Source organism: Cotesia glomerata, linkage group LG8 (assembly GCF_020080835.1).
Source record: "Cotesia glomerata isolate CgM1 linkage group LG8, MPM_Cglom_v2.3, whole genome shotgun sequence".
Taxonomy (NCBI): domain Eukaryota; kingdom Metazoa; phylum Arthropoda; class Insecta; order Hymenoptera; family Braconidae; genus Cotesia; species Cotesia glomerata.
The window spans coordinates 7,335,416-7,350,413 of record NC_058165.1 but is presented as its reverse complement, the minus strand read 5'-3'; the positions used below and the strand labels follow the sequence as shown (position 1 = coordinate 7,350,413).

The 14,998-nt window shown below is 29.8% G+C and overlaps 2 protein-coding genes across 4 annotated transcripts in view; both read right to left on the bottom strand.

The window, feature by feature from the left end:
* Nucleotides 1-4: 4 nt before the first annotated feature.
* On the bottom strand, nucleotides 5-4,179 carry LOC123270223 (rRNA methyltransferase 3, mitochondrial). Its single transcript, XM_044736190.1, has 5 exons — nucleotides 3,586-4,179; nucleotides 3,238-3,479; nucleotides 963-1,118; nucleotides 232-871; nucleotides 5-160 (listed from the first exon to the last, which is right to left on the bottom strand). The coding sequence occupies exons 1-4, from the start codon at nucleotides 3,936-3,938 to the stop codon at nucleotides 267-269; spliced, it is 1,356 nt and encodes a 451-aa protein (XP_044592125.1). The 5' UTR covers nucleotides 3,939-4,179; the 3' UTR covers nucleotides 5-160; nucleotides 232-266.
* Nucleotides 4,180-10,263: 6,084 nt separating this feature from the next.
* LOC123270218 (potassium voltage-gated channel subfamily H member 8) overlaps nucleotides 10,264-14,998 on the bottom strand; it is an 80,008-nt gene continuing 75,273 nt past the window's right edge. For all 3 annotated transcript variants that reach the window (XM_044736183.1, XM_044736181.1, XM_044736184.1), the window contains exon 16: nucleotides 10,264-10,802. In XM_044736183.1, coding sequence (XP_044592118.1) covers nucleotides 10,576-10,802 — 227 coding nt within the window. In that variant the 3' untranslated portion in view covers nucleotides 10,264-10,575. The remainder of the gene's footprint in view (nucleotides 10,803-14,998) is intronic.

Genomic DNA, 14,998 nt, shown 5'->3' with positions numbered 1-14,998 from the left:
TGCCAAATAAAAGTGAAGGTAAAAAAAGTTTGATAAAACTTTTCGACGCTAGCTGAATCTAAAACTTATCTGTATCACACCTACAACTAATCTGAGAACGGATTTCATCCTCATATATCAATAATACACTGCCATAAATTTTTCACGAGCCTCTGTGGATCTTCAATAAAAAATCATGGTATCATCAGCTTCAATTCAATAAAAATTTAACAGTTTATTAAAAATATTTACATTATAATAATTAATCAATAACCAAAGTTTATCATTTATTTATCATTTTTTTCCTCAGAATCTTTAAAATTTTTCTTGGCAGCTCTAAGCGCAAACTGGCGTCTTATTTCAAAGGCAATTATTCCCAAAGCCATGCTTGAGTTAAGACTGTCTACTCCATTGGTCATCGGAATATTGACTCGTACTCCAAACTTGTCATTAATTAATTTAACAGCTTCAAGACTCAGACCCTCTGTTTCCCCGCCGACAATTATAACAATCTCATCTTTGGTATAATCGGTCGCGTAGTACGGAATAACCGGAATATTTTTTTTCAACTCTTTAGCCAGTTCAGTTTCGTGCTTGACCTGCTGGTAAGTTTTCTTCTTTTTTTTATTTTCCTCTTCAACTTCAAGACTATCTTCATTGTCCTCCAGCGCACTTTCTATATCAGCATTAAATTGCGCTTCTACTACTTCATGGTCTGCAAGTTCGTCAACCGGCGCAGTATCTTCTATACTATGATCAGCGACGTAAATATTAGCATCTGGGTCGACGAATTTGGTCATGTTATCCCAGACCTGGCTGGCAAAAATCGGCATGCGAAAATGAGCTCCAGCTGCACTTTTCAGCACCTTAGGATCCCAAATATCAACACAGCCTGAACATTTAATAAATTAGTAAATTATTTTGTCTAATTTTTGTAAGATTAAATACTCAATAAAAATTTTTTTTAATAAAAAATCAATCACCTTTCAACGTTACAAATTTTTTGCAACCAACAGCAGCCGCTGCGCGTAATATCGACCCCAAATTACCAGGATCTCTAACATTGTCACAAACAATAGTGACTGGTAACGCATCAGGTGCTGGTTCACGTTTTTCAGTATCTGGCATCACGAAAAATCCTGTAAAAATGTAAATATGATTACTATTATTTAATACTAATTAAAAATAGTTGCTATAAAAATGTTTTTTGAGCCTTGCAACTGCTTATAACCCCTTACATTTAGTTGGCAAAAGATTAAATATTTTTTTTATCAATTTTTTATAGACACAGTTTTTATTTATCAATTACAAGTGATGGTTATTCAAATAGAGTCCACTTTCAAGAATACAATAGCGCGTCAATCATGTAAAAATATTAATATGCACCGCTTCTGTAGAAGATGTTCCGAATGACCTCTAAAAAAAAAGCGCTTGGCGGTGATCTCTATTTTTTTTTTAACAATGTGGAGCGAAAACTTCAGTCAAAAACGAAAATTTTTTTACAAATAGACGCCATTTTGTAAAAAATCAAAATTTTTCTTATTCCTTCGTCCAATACCTGCATTAATCTATCCTTCAAAAGAATTTACCACATTTTTTTATTTCAGATAATCCAAACCGCCGAAATAGAGATCACCGCCAAGCACTTTTTTTTTTAGAAGTCGTTCGGAACATCTACAGGAGCGGTGCACATTAATATTTTTATATGATTGACGTGCTATTGTATTCTTGAAAGTAGATTCTATTTGAATAACCATAACTTGTAATTGATAAATAAAAACTGTGTCTATAAAAAATTCATAAAAAAAAAGTTTTTTTTGAGCCTTGCAACTGCGTATAAGCCCATAAAGAATTGGTAGAAATTAATAAGGCGAACAAGGTTAAAATGAAAAAATGGTTAACAAATACACAGAATCAACTAAGTTTCTAAAATAACACAATTTTAGTTACTAAATACAAAATGAAATTAGGCTTAAAATACTAAAACCAAATATAAAGTATGTCCAAATTTAATTGTCATTTTTCCTTGCAAGGCTCATGAGAGAATGACTCAATTATTAATTAATATTATTGTTTACCACTAGGTATTAGGTCTATATCTTTTTCCCTACCCTATGTACAGACCACCATTTGTCTCTATAGGGATTATATGTAGTTATATGTACAACTATATATGTATTTTTGAGAAATAAATAAATAAATAAATAAAATAAAATAAATAAAAAAATGTGATATAAGCACTTTATTAAATGTGTACCTGTAAATAATCAAATGTATGTATTTTTAGTGGTCTTAAAGGAGCTAAGGCTCCAGGATCAAATAAAATAATTTATCTAATGTAAAAGAAGCAAATATTAATCAGGCAGCATAACAATTTAATTAAAAAAAATCGAGTAATTTAATTTTATATTTAGTACGTAATTATCACTTTTTAATGATACTTGAAATAAAAATTAGCACTTGCACATAAATAGATGCAGTTGTTATGATAAAAAAAAAAGTTTGTGTACAAATGTCAGAAATTTATGAAAATTAGTCATTAGAATTTTTCACCGTGTTGGGTAAATATTATGTAATTTATCTAAAATTAAATATTTCATAATAAATAAATAAGTATTTGTCAAAATAATTGAGTATCATAGATTAATTATCAATAATTTTCGTCAGACAAACCATGTTAATAATTGAAATAATACTCTGATCAACAATTAGTGTTGTAAATTATCTAATGTACCTAATATTAGTAAGGCTTCGGTCATTGATTTTAATATGAGTACTGAAGATAATATTGTATCAGAATACAAAACAACTAACTTTACTAACAACTAACAGTACTAACTTTACTTGCAACTAACATTACTAACAACAATACTGAAATTATTAACACATCAGTGAATAGATTACCTAATGTCCAAACTACTATAAATTTAAAATAAAACTTATTTATAAGCCTAGTAAGCATAATATTACTGATCAGTATTTGGAACATAGGCGGTCAATATTCGAAGCAATCGGCTATAACGTGAATATTACAATTTAATGATTATTATTATGTTTTTATAAACAAAACTATTATAGTTAATAAGTTAAAACTATAAAAAAAAGCATAACACTCGTTTCAGCTCATAAACTTCCAATAAATTTACAAATAATGTATTTATGTTCATTTTATCTAATCTGGTGAACATTTAGAACCTTTACCCAATTCCAGCCTCGAAACAAATTAAAATTAACAAAATAAAAATTTCCAAGCCTTACCCATAAGTCCTGGAGATGTAACCAGCGTTGACCATGTTTGGATAGCCCTGTAAGGTGCTTTGAATAATTTAACTCCTGATTGTGGCAGTGAAAGCTTCTCCACATCAGGATTTCTGCTAAATAAAATAATTTCAGGTGTCAGCCCAGCGTCTATGGCGTCATTGATCATCCTTGCACCTTCTAAAATAATTTTGCTGTTTCTGTCACGGGTTTTTCTGCTCCTCACTGACATCATCAGCATTCTAGAGCAGAAATTAAATTAATTAATTTATGAAAAATAGTTATAAAATATTTATTATTGAATTATAATTAATTATCAATTGAGAAAAAATAATATTAAACACTTACGTCAACGTACGGTCAGTTTCAGTCAACTCGACAAAATTCAGCGAACCATCTTCTTTAAATTTAGTATCACTGGGAGTAACTTTCAATTTCTTTTTAATCTGACGTTTATTCGGTCGAACTTTCAACGGAGCACGAGTCGGTTTTATTTTTTTATCCGACTCCAGAAACTCGTTGGGTCCATCGGCAGCTTCAGCGTAATCCAAGAGTTCCTCCTCGTTGACAATGCGCTTCGGCTGACGATGGAACCAATCAGAGTAGTTTTGAACTCTGGGGAGATATGAAACTGTCATCCGCTGGTTTGATGACTGGAGACACTTTATTGTCATCCTTATCCCGTTTAATAACATTGTCATGCAATTGTTGTTTAACTTTAGCTATGGGCAACTTAACCTCACAATATTTCAGGTGTTTTCTCAGAAAATCAATTAATTTGATTAAAAAAATTTTAATTAATTAGAGATTTCTTTAATGTTTTTTTTCAAATCAATTATTCTGAGTAATTGTTATGTGATTAATTATTAATTTTGTAAATTCTGAGTAACACAGGCTTCAATCAACTTTACATGTTTTTTTTTTTTGGAGTTTATATTTAAGTAGAGGGCAGCAAATACCGGGTAGATAAAATGCCGGCATCGGAGGACAATTGTAGATATTTTACATTCCATTGAAAAGTATAAATTAATTTGTTCCACTCACCTGGAAGGTGAGAGCTTGATCAAGACCATCAGCAATTTAGTCCATTCTTCACTTGAATTGATGACGACGTTGAAAAATTAATTATAGTTTTTAATCATTTTAAGTGTTCGCGCCAGAACACCTGATAACTCCGCACTCTACTTTACCAGAGGTGCTGCTACGGACGCGCCCTCTGATACTCAGACTTCCAACTCGGTTGTGATGTTTGTGATGCACCTAGTGCATCCAACAGGTGACGCTACCTGTTATTAGAGCGCTATCTATTATGAGAGCGTGAATTCAAAAGAAATATTCAAATTAGTAAATATTAAATGATTAAAATCAGTTAAATTTTATATTCGAAGTAAATATTCAAATCATTTATTTCATGCTTTTACTCTTACCAGTTGTAATAAACATCTTTTGGTTAACTCTGTTTTATTTACAAAAGAAAATAAAATAAAATAAGGGAAAAACATATTTCGGTACAAAAGGACATTGTAACCGAATTTTCAGAACCCATAAAGGTACTTGAGTAATTCAAAGGACTATTTATCGCCACATGGAATTTAAAACCCTATGAGGAAAAGTCGTAAAAGACACGTGTGAAACTCAATAAACCCTTGTTCTAAAAGTAACAAAGAATAATAAAAAACCATATGTAACTAAATAAAAATAAGATTGTTAAATAACATTTACTATTAAAATCTAACTTTATATAATATTGAAGTTGAGCAAAATTAAGTTAAAATAATTAATAATTATTATCTTGTATTTAATTTATAATTAATAATTATTATTTAATTTATAATTAAACGATAATGTCTATTCTTTTATACATGATAATAATTAAATTGACTTATAATTTTATTAGAAAATCCGATTGTAAAATAATAGAAATAATATTTAATTCAAGTTATTAATTAGTCAAACTGAAACATTAATCCAACATATTATAAGCAATATAATATATATATTTTCATGTTATAGTTTATTATAATTTTTATTGTAATTTAATTTCAAGTTAATTATAAGTTAATTTTATTATAAATAGATTTTAAAAGGGTCTGTTAAATTAATAAAAATAGTTAAATAAACATAATGACTGTATTGCTAAAAGTGTATATTAGTGAAGTCTAACTTTCAGGCCGATAGGCTGAAATAAATATATATAGATATAGAGAAAACACATGTTAGTATATAAGGATCATATGTATGTAGTAGAAAATGTGTGTGCTTATGTATTCCTTAGAGTGGAAGTATGTATGGAAGTTATGGTGGGAGAAGAACGGAGTTTGAAGCTCTTCGGAAAAACTATGTAACGACACTTCTCACCGAGAGCTTAGATTGCTAAGATCACGTCATTGTAAACCTTAATTTTATATTTTGAAGCTTTTCAATATTTTGTCAACTTGAATAATAAATTGAAACCAACTAAATAATTTTGATCAAAATTAAATAACGTCTAAATAGAATTCTTTTATTAAAAATGATTCCTTTCCCGCACTGAAACCGAGTATTTTAATACTCCCGGGTGAAAGAACTACAGTAAGTAAAGTTTTCAATAAATAAAAATAACATCCACTAGATGGAAGCATAACATGTTATATCACGGCTTACCTTGTGGCGGCACTGGTTCCTCGGTCACGCCTCTACCGGCAGCAAATCTCAACCAAGCGCTCGAAGCGCCCACCAACGGCCAGAGGACAAAACACACCAATTGCATCTCTACAGCTATGGCGTTAAATATTAATAATAATCATAATATGCGATATATAAGATAGTCTAATGCTAATACAAGTACCTGTGTAATTTGCTTAATTAAATATATTACGTATTAATGTTTAATTTGTGTTTTCACGTCATTAATAATAATAAGTAGAATTTTCCCTCAATAACATTCTACAACCTGGTCGCTGGAGGCGCCATCACGCGAGAATAAATTATGACAAGTTACAGCGCGAGAAATTTAGAAACCTATAAAATGGTTTATAGCACGCTAAGGAAAATCCCATTAATATTTTAGTCGTCTGGTCACTCTCTAGAAATTTCCCATCCGTTGTAATTAGAATAAATATCGTAAAAAGATAAAATACTATTGTAATAGAATTAGAGTAAAATGTATAGCTATAAGTTTAGTATTAGAGATACTCCTCAAGTGTTGTAGGCTTATAAGGTTTATTAGACTTATTACAAATTATACCTTAAGTACTATATTTTACATTTTAAGTATTTATGAAAGACAGTCTGGGCGGATTATTGACCCTTATTTGAGGACAATATTGTCTGGCCGCCAGGTCTCTAAAAAGCTTCCCAGTCATTAGGGAGTTGGGAAATTCTCCTGCCAGACTCAGTCTGAGTCACTCAGGTATCCAGCATGGTCGGAAAGAGCGAGCACGTGGCCAACGCTTCGAGCTGAAGTCTACCTGAGAGGGGAGCAGCCAATCGAGGTCATCATCATTCTCAACTGTGGGACTCTAGTGCAGTAGGGGAAGCTGCCCCACCATCCCTTCTACTTCACTTCGGACTCGAGACCAAACTCGGAAGATCAGAATACCCTCAGCCCTCAGACTGATCTTACATCTTATTAAATACTGTAATGGTCCGATAATTTAATTTTGTGTAAAGTGTTTATCCGACAATATATTTAAATCAATTTAAACTAATAATTTTCTTCGCCGTTATTTTGAATGTTAAAAACCCAGTCATATATTAATATTTATTCATTCCTGCTATTTCAAAGTTGAGTATTTCAATATTCCCGGGCGAATTACGACCACGTCGGTAATCTAGACTCAATAAAATAAATTCACGCGCGGCCATTAGAGTTAGGACATAACACGGTAGCCAGCTACGCGCCACTATGGTCGAATAATTTTCGTTATGCGCCAGGTTAATTTTCGATTGTCTTCGACTGTAATATGGAGGGTAGAGATATATATCTCTACCCTCCATAGACTGTAGGTAGAACCCGCCGAACAAACATTGGCTGTACATGATATCATATAGGCCAGCAGGACTACACCAACAAGGGTAAAAAAAAAACATAATTATTCTCCACGTGATACAGCTCTACACCGTGTAGACTACATTTGCTCTACTAAATATTCATAATCAAAATTCCAAAACTCAATCAATCGCAATCAAGGCAATTAATTGAAGTTTCGAGGCCAATCAATGGATTGTAATCATCATTGGCAACTCAGGCGTCTAATTATAATTGTTGTTTATAATATTTCATTATGAATTATTTAATTCTCTGTGATCAAATTTATCATAATCTCGTGTTGGCTTCCCCATGCCGGGTTTTATTTTTCATACGTCTTAAATCGTTAATAGGAAGCAGTCTCCACTGGTGAGGTCTACTCTTTGAGAGACAAGTGCGTTAATTGCGTCATGTCTGATCAATGAGCGAGTAAAGTTGCTTAGCCGATCGTGATGTGAGTGTTGGCAGATTAGTAACTTGTAGAATTGAGCTAGAATGAGTAGGATCCAACGAAGCTTTCGTTGCACATCGGTGTGCTGGAGATCATTTGAGCTCCTTGACCTGCGAGGTATGTCTTCAAGTAGTGAAGACGTTCAACATCCTTCTGGCCAACACGGTTAATGGCGACGGATGTGAACATGTCCCTGAATTCTGGCCAATTGGTGTAGTCACCAGAAAAGGGAGTGATGTTCAACGGAGCCAGAGTCACACTGCTGTGGACTCACTGAGCCTGCGTGGGTTAGGCTGGAACGTCGAGCGAATGTATGAGTATGGACAAGAAGATGCGGGCTCCTAGGTATGATCTATAGGTCACATCGAAGGTGTCATTTGTGGTTAATTGATAATGTAAAATTCGTGAGTAGAGATGAACTTGAGTACAGTTGTAAATGATTACAAATGTAAGTGAATAAATTATTTGTGAATAGAGATGTAACTGAGTTAAAAATTCAGTGAATAGGCTTGAAAATGAATACAATTGAAATTGAGCAAAGTTGTAATTGACTACTGTCGAATTTGAGTAAGGTTGTAACTGATTAAAGTTCTACCTGAAAGCAAGTAATATTGAGTAAAGTTGAATCAGAGTAAAGATTTGATTGAATAAAGTTGTGACTGAATGAATATGATTTCGAATAAAAATGTAATTGAGTGCAGATGTCGCTGATAGCTGTGAGTAGAGATTTTATGAGTAAACCTGTAACACAGCCAACTGCTGATCTTGAGCTCGAGTTCGCAGGCCTTGGTAGACCGTTTGCGGGAGCGCTTCTTTGGATCTTGAGTGATGAGAGTCAAGTCCTTGTGAATGTCCCCATCAGTGGCGTCAGAGTCACTAATAAAAACTTTTGAATATTTAGGATTTTTTCAAACTAAACAAATTTTTTGAATAAAAAAATAAAAAAATTCATGGAAATAAAATTAGCATAAATCTGAAAATTTTTAGGATTTTGCTTATTAAAAAAATTGTTACAAAAAAATATAATTAAAAATTATATATGAAGAAAATTTGAAAAACTATAATTTTTTAAAAATATTCCTTTAGTTCTAATTTAACTTGTGAAAAAATTAAAAAATTTTTTCAAGTTTCCTGATTTCCACTTGTAGAAATTGTTAAAAGTTAGTAATTCATATTTTCAATAATATCTTAATATTAATTAATTGGTTTAAAAAAACATAAAACGGTCAAATATCTAATATATACTGATTGCAATAATTGAGGATATAACAGTCAAATATGATCCAATAATTTTATTTGTCTCTATTATGATACATTACATGTAGATTTCACGCTTATACATGTTTTTATTATTAATTATAATTGTTATTATTTTTATTATACACCGTACGCATATTTACATGGTTTAAATTTTTATAAATATTATCCCACAGTTATCGATATGGATAAATGAAGTTAATAGTAATCCAAAATTGATTGAATTTATCGAACTTTTAGATTTGAAATATAAAACAGGTAAAATTATCAATATAATTTATCATTATTATTATTATAATTATTATTATTAATATTATTATTATTATTATGTTGTTACAATACAAGTATTTTAAATATTTTTACTCATGGCCTGCATAAGTATCTTAAACTTTCATACTTGTGCGATTTCAGTAACACTTGCCTTAAAGCTTCAAATTAGCAAGTGAAGTTTTTTAATTTAGATATGTTAATTTTGATTAAAAATCAATTGACTAGAATTTTCAGTATTAGCTTTGTTAATTTTTATTTAATAAGAATATTTTTGTAAAAAGTGATATATGCTTAAAAATAGTAGAAGAGTTTTATTAATTGAGATTCAGAGCCACGTCAAAAATTCTGAAATAAAATTTCAAAACAAACTAGTAAAAAAAATAATAAAAAAATTATTTTATTTTCTTTAACGCTGGCTGACATATTTTAGTTATAATTTGATATATCTATAATAATAATTATTATTTTCGTTATTATTATGATATGGACAGCATAGAAATAGTATAACAAAATATATCTGAAGTATATATCATTACAATTATTTATTTTTTTTGTTCTTTTAATATTAAAATTGCCAATAAGTTGGCGTTTTATAATTGCTTTGTCGTTATTGTTTGACAATAATTAACGATTAAAGTATATATATTTTATTTTTTTTCATTTATGATATTTTTAATCGTCCGCTGCCGTTAAAATTATTGAAACACTTTAAATGTGTGCATGGCCCAAGCCGTGCCTTTATCACGCAATTATACTATTTTTAATTAATAGACTTTATTATTTATTTACATTCATTATTAATATACTTCAACAATCGATTAATAATATTTATTCTGAGGCAATTTCTGATTGTTTTGATATTCAACACTCAGTTAATTATTTTAAATATAAAACAAAGAAATAAAATCAAAGAAAAACAATTATATTAATTAACAATATAAATTAAAAATACTAAATATTGTCTTTGAATGATTTAAAATTCATATTTAAATGGAATGTTTCATACAATTATGATAATTAATTGTACTATCAATTTATCAAATATTTAATAATAAATTTCGTTAATTGTTTGTATATTTTAATTTCAATTAATATTAACTAATCATCTATAATTTGTATAAAGATATGTTTCATTCTTAGAACTATTAAATTATTTTCATTAAAAAAAAAAAATATAACTGGCAGTGTGAAAAAAAATTCAGGAGTTAAACATGAAGTAGGCCTTCAATTGCAGCAAGTATGAGCTAAGTATAAAAAAAAATTTGACTTGCGGAGATGATACTAGTAGTTTGTAGTGCAAAATTTCAGTGGATAAATTTCAGTTAGGATTCAGATTAAAATAAGAATTAGCTCAGCTTTGATTAGGATCATGGTTCATCCAGCACGATTTTGATATAGTATCGGTATTTTTTGGCTGCATAGTTCTGTGTCGAGCCCTGCTTTCCACGTCACCCGCGCTAAAACGATGCGGAATTTCGTTAATAGCACGGTATGCTTGACTTGGCGCTGATCTTTGTGAGACGGATGATGACGATGAACTTGAGTTTTTCTCTGATAGAGTATAATCCAATTTGTCACCTATAAATTTAATCACTTCATTAGTTTAAGAGAATTTTCAATATCAAAAAATTCAAAATTTGTTCAAAAGATTATATGCACTTAGAATGAAAAAAAAAATCAATTTTTTCTTAACTATATTTTTCATTAATTGATCCAATGGTTAATAATTTCGGTAAATATTTTATGTTTTTATAATCCATTCAAAGCTAAAATTTTCTTCGAAAATTAATATTTTTATAAAACTTATCATTTTGTTAGAAGTAGATATGTTGATCATCTTTAAGGTAGTACCCTCGCCAAAGTCGTTTTCTTAGGATTTTTTTTTAATTTTGGTAGATTAATGTTCATATAATTCTGCGTCGATTGGCGCAATTTGAGAATTTTTTACCATCTAGTTTCCGAGATATTTAATTTTAAAGTTTGAGTTTTGAACGCTCTTATACATTACGGTATACGGGATATCGAAAAATTTACCTACAAACATTTTTATATCTTAGAAACTTTTCTTAGGATCTTTTTAAAAAACTAGAGTAACGTTAACTAACAACTAAACAATTTAAAAAAAAAATTCATTGATAATTACCACACAGTTTCAGAGATATTTATTAATAAGTAATGAAAAATTTACCAGACTTTAACTGAGGAGGGGATACGTTAATAAAGCTGTGGCAACAGCGCAAGTTTTGTTAGCCGCGAAAGAAGTATGAGACGCGCATGCGCTGTCAAATTTGAAAAGTTCAATTTACGTTAGGTGTAATATTATAGTTATTAATTTTATTTTTCTAAAAAAAAAACTATGATTATTTTATGAAAATAAGTATTTTTTTATGATACTAAAGTTAGCCAACATTTTTAATTTTTTGACTTTTTTTTAATAATTAAATTAGAAAAAAAAAAAATTTTTTTATATTGCATTTACAGTTTTTGAAGTTTTTTTCAAGTGAAATTTCTTTTTTATTTTTTTGTAATCATTTTTTCAATAAAAAAAATTCTAAAAATTTTTAAATGTCGACTGAATTAATTTTAATTTTTTTTATATTTATTAAAAATTCAAAAAGTTAACAATTTTAATATAATAATATATATTAATCTTTCAATGTATGTAAATAAATAAATAAACGCATGTATCAAAACAGAGGTAAGTCTACAGCCAGTCCAAAACACTACAGTATAACCACTATAAAATATCTTAACGCTCACGCAGTGTTGCCAGACTTTTCAAACGATCAGTTTCTCCTTCGTGATTGGCTGAAATAAGTACATAAACAGCAAAAGTTTTAGGCTTGTCAATAATGGCTTTCTGGTATGTGTACCGTACACTCTGGCATAAACTTTTGACGACGGAAGTCGCGAGGGTAATACCTTAACGATTGATTGCTAGAAAATATTTTATATTCATGGAATGTTTTTGGATTTTTCAATTTTTATGACTTAAACTGAAGATATGAGTTTTTCAAATTTTGGCAGAAAGATAAGAAATATGGAAAAGATTATAAGGACTATTTTTACAGAAAATAAAATTAAAAAATTTAAACAAATGGGAACGAAAAAATTTAATTATCAAGATCAAGTATTTTTATCATGTATTTAGATGCACATCATCCAAATCCGAAGTCAGTTTGGCTTGTACACCCTCCAAATTTGAATGAATTGGGTAAAAACTATAATTAGCAAATAATCGAAAAAAAATAGTCACGAAGTAGTAGATAATATCAAAATATAATATTGTTGTTACTCATAGTAAAAAAATAAACTTTCTAAGTGGGTTTGGTCAAAGGTACAGAGCACTTCTTTTTTTGTGGCCCAGTGTTATTTTAGTAATATTAAAATATACAGCGATCAGAATTGTAGTGTCCATTGATTTCTCAAGATGTATAGGAGAGAAAAGGGTCAATTGAACCACTTGACTTAAAAAATTGAAAAAATGCTTCATCCTCTTAGAATTAGATTGTAATATGTTAAACTCCGATATGATCAAAATTTTAAATCATTGCGATTAAAAAATTTTTAAAAATTGAGATTTTTGTGTTTTTAGATACGTAGAGGGGCCTGGGACACGACGGCCCCCTTAAGCCGATTTTTTCTTTTTGCGGCTTTTAACCATCAAATTCATTTATTTTCCGTCTATTTCGAATGAATCAGTCAAAATTTTGCAAAAAATCGAAAAAAAAAAATTTTTAACTTCCCGCTAAGAAAATCGAAGATTTTAAAAAATCAGGAAGTTATTGGTTTTACCCCGTTTTGCAAAAATTGAGTTTTCATCAGATCTCGACGTTTGAAGGTCACAAGAAGCTTCCCTGACTATCCCCGCGAGGGTGTCACTATGTGTGTGTGTGTGTGTGTGTGTGTGTGTGTGTGTGTGTGTGTGTGTGTGTGTGTGTGTGTGTGTGTGTGTGTGTGTAACTTTTGAACGGTTTAACCGATTTCATCGCGATTGATGCCATTCGAAAGGGCTTGGCCAAACTTAGATTTTGAGTACAATTTGGACCGATTCGGACCGATCGATTTCGAAAAATCCAAAAAAGAGCTCAAAAGCATAGAAAAGTTATCTCTTTGAGCTCGGAGAGCTCAAAACAACTCATGGATTGTATTTGTGAGGTGCAATTTTAAGCGTACAGGTATGGAATTAGCGGAAATATAAATGAATATAATTTATTTAATGCCGTAAGATGGACGGCGGAGTTCCTAGGGTCCACCTTTACAAGCATGGAATGTGAGTGTATTCCATACATGCTTGTAAATTAATAAAAATTAATTGAAATTAATTTCTTTAAAAATAATAATATTTTAAGAATCGTGGAAAACCACGATTCTTACGAGTCTTGGTTATCGCTGAGAACTCAAAGAAAAAAAAATCAAAATGAAGAAAAAAAAGAAGACCTCAGTTAGACAAAATAAAAAAAAAATAAATAAATAAAATCAAAACCAAAAAATTTGAAAAAAAAAAAAAAAATGCTTAAAATATAAAAATGATGATTTCCATTGTCTTTATTGCAATGGACTTTACTCAGAATCCTGGTAAAAATTGTAATAAATGGTCTCATGATTCTTGCGCAGGTATTGGCGAAGATTATTCTGATAAATATGTCTGTGATCATTGCGAATAATCGTATATTCATTAAATTATCTCGATGTGACTTCCTAATTATCGAACATTTATATTTCATGTTTTATTCAAAGTATAATTTTTTTTAACGTTTTAAAAAATAATTATAAATTTTATTGTTAAGCTGTTAATTAGTTTTAAATAGATAATAATTAATAATATAATTAATTTCTCTTATTGCACTTAAAGGTTTTAAACTAACGTACAAGAAAAAATACAGAGATGTTATTTAGCAATGAATTGGTTACATTAGTTTACATTGATTGAAATCACATGTTGAGCTTTTAGATTGAGCTTTTAAAATACGTAATATATTGAACCAGACCTTTTTTTTCTTTATTTTTATCAATTCAAAATTAGAAATATGAATTGCGCAGCGTAAGACATCCTTGGAGGAATTCAAATAAATCTTTGAGATTGGGTTTCTGCCTGGTGCAGAAGATACCATGATCAATAATTATTAATATAATTATTACTGTTTTAATTTTAAAAAACTGTGTTTTTAATTTTTTATAAGCTATATAATTCAACTTTTTGCTAAACTTTTTAGTTCTATTAAATTCTTTCTGATTTATTTTACCCAACATAAATACAATTGACCTGAAAAGGCCTAAAATAATGAATTCTCTAAATTTATCACAATTAAAAAAAAAAAACATAATTTTTTCGTTACATTTTTTTTTTTCGAGTGGTCCATTATTCCCCACATATCACATATTGGCCCGAAATATCATAAAAATATCATAGAGGTCATAACTTGACGAAAGTTGAAAAAAAAAAATTTTTACCTAATTTTTGAGGGAGGCCGTCGTGCCCCAGGGGGGCCTTCGTTCCCCAGGTTCCCCTAAACTTTTTTTTCGGCTGGTGACAAATTGTTTAATAATATTTTAATTTTTGAATTAATTGATAAAATTTGAATTGTAGTAGTTATATATACTTATTCTTTACTAGCAGTTTGCCCCGGCTTCGCACGGGTATTTGACAAAAATTTTCAAATTATTCATAATATAAGATAGCCTATGTCATCCGGGGATAGTGTAACTTTTCAACAGTGAAAGAATTTTTCAAATCGGTTCAGTAGTTTCGGAGCCTACACAGAAAGAAAAGT

Bases quoted from the DNA above. Each gene is read 5' to 3' on its own strand.
- LOC123270223 (XM_044736190.1), bottom strand. From the start codon at position 3,938: ATGACAATGTTATTAAACGGGATAAGGATGACAATAAAGTGTCTCCAG. The intron at 3,480-3,585 runs GTAAGTGTTTAA...TTTCTGCTCTAG, and splicing joins GAAACTGACCGTACGTTGAC to AATGCTGATGATGTCAGTGA. The intron at 872-962 runs GTGATTGATTTT...TTAAATGTTCAG, and splicing joins AAAATTTGTAACGTTGAAAG to GCTGTGTTGATATTTGGGAT.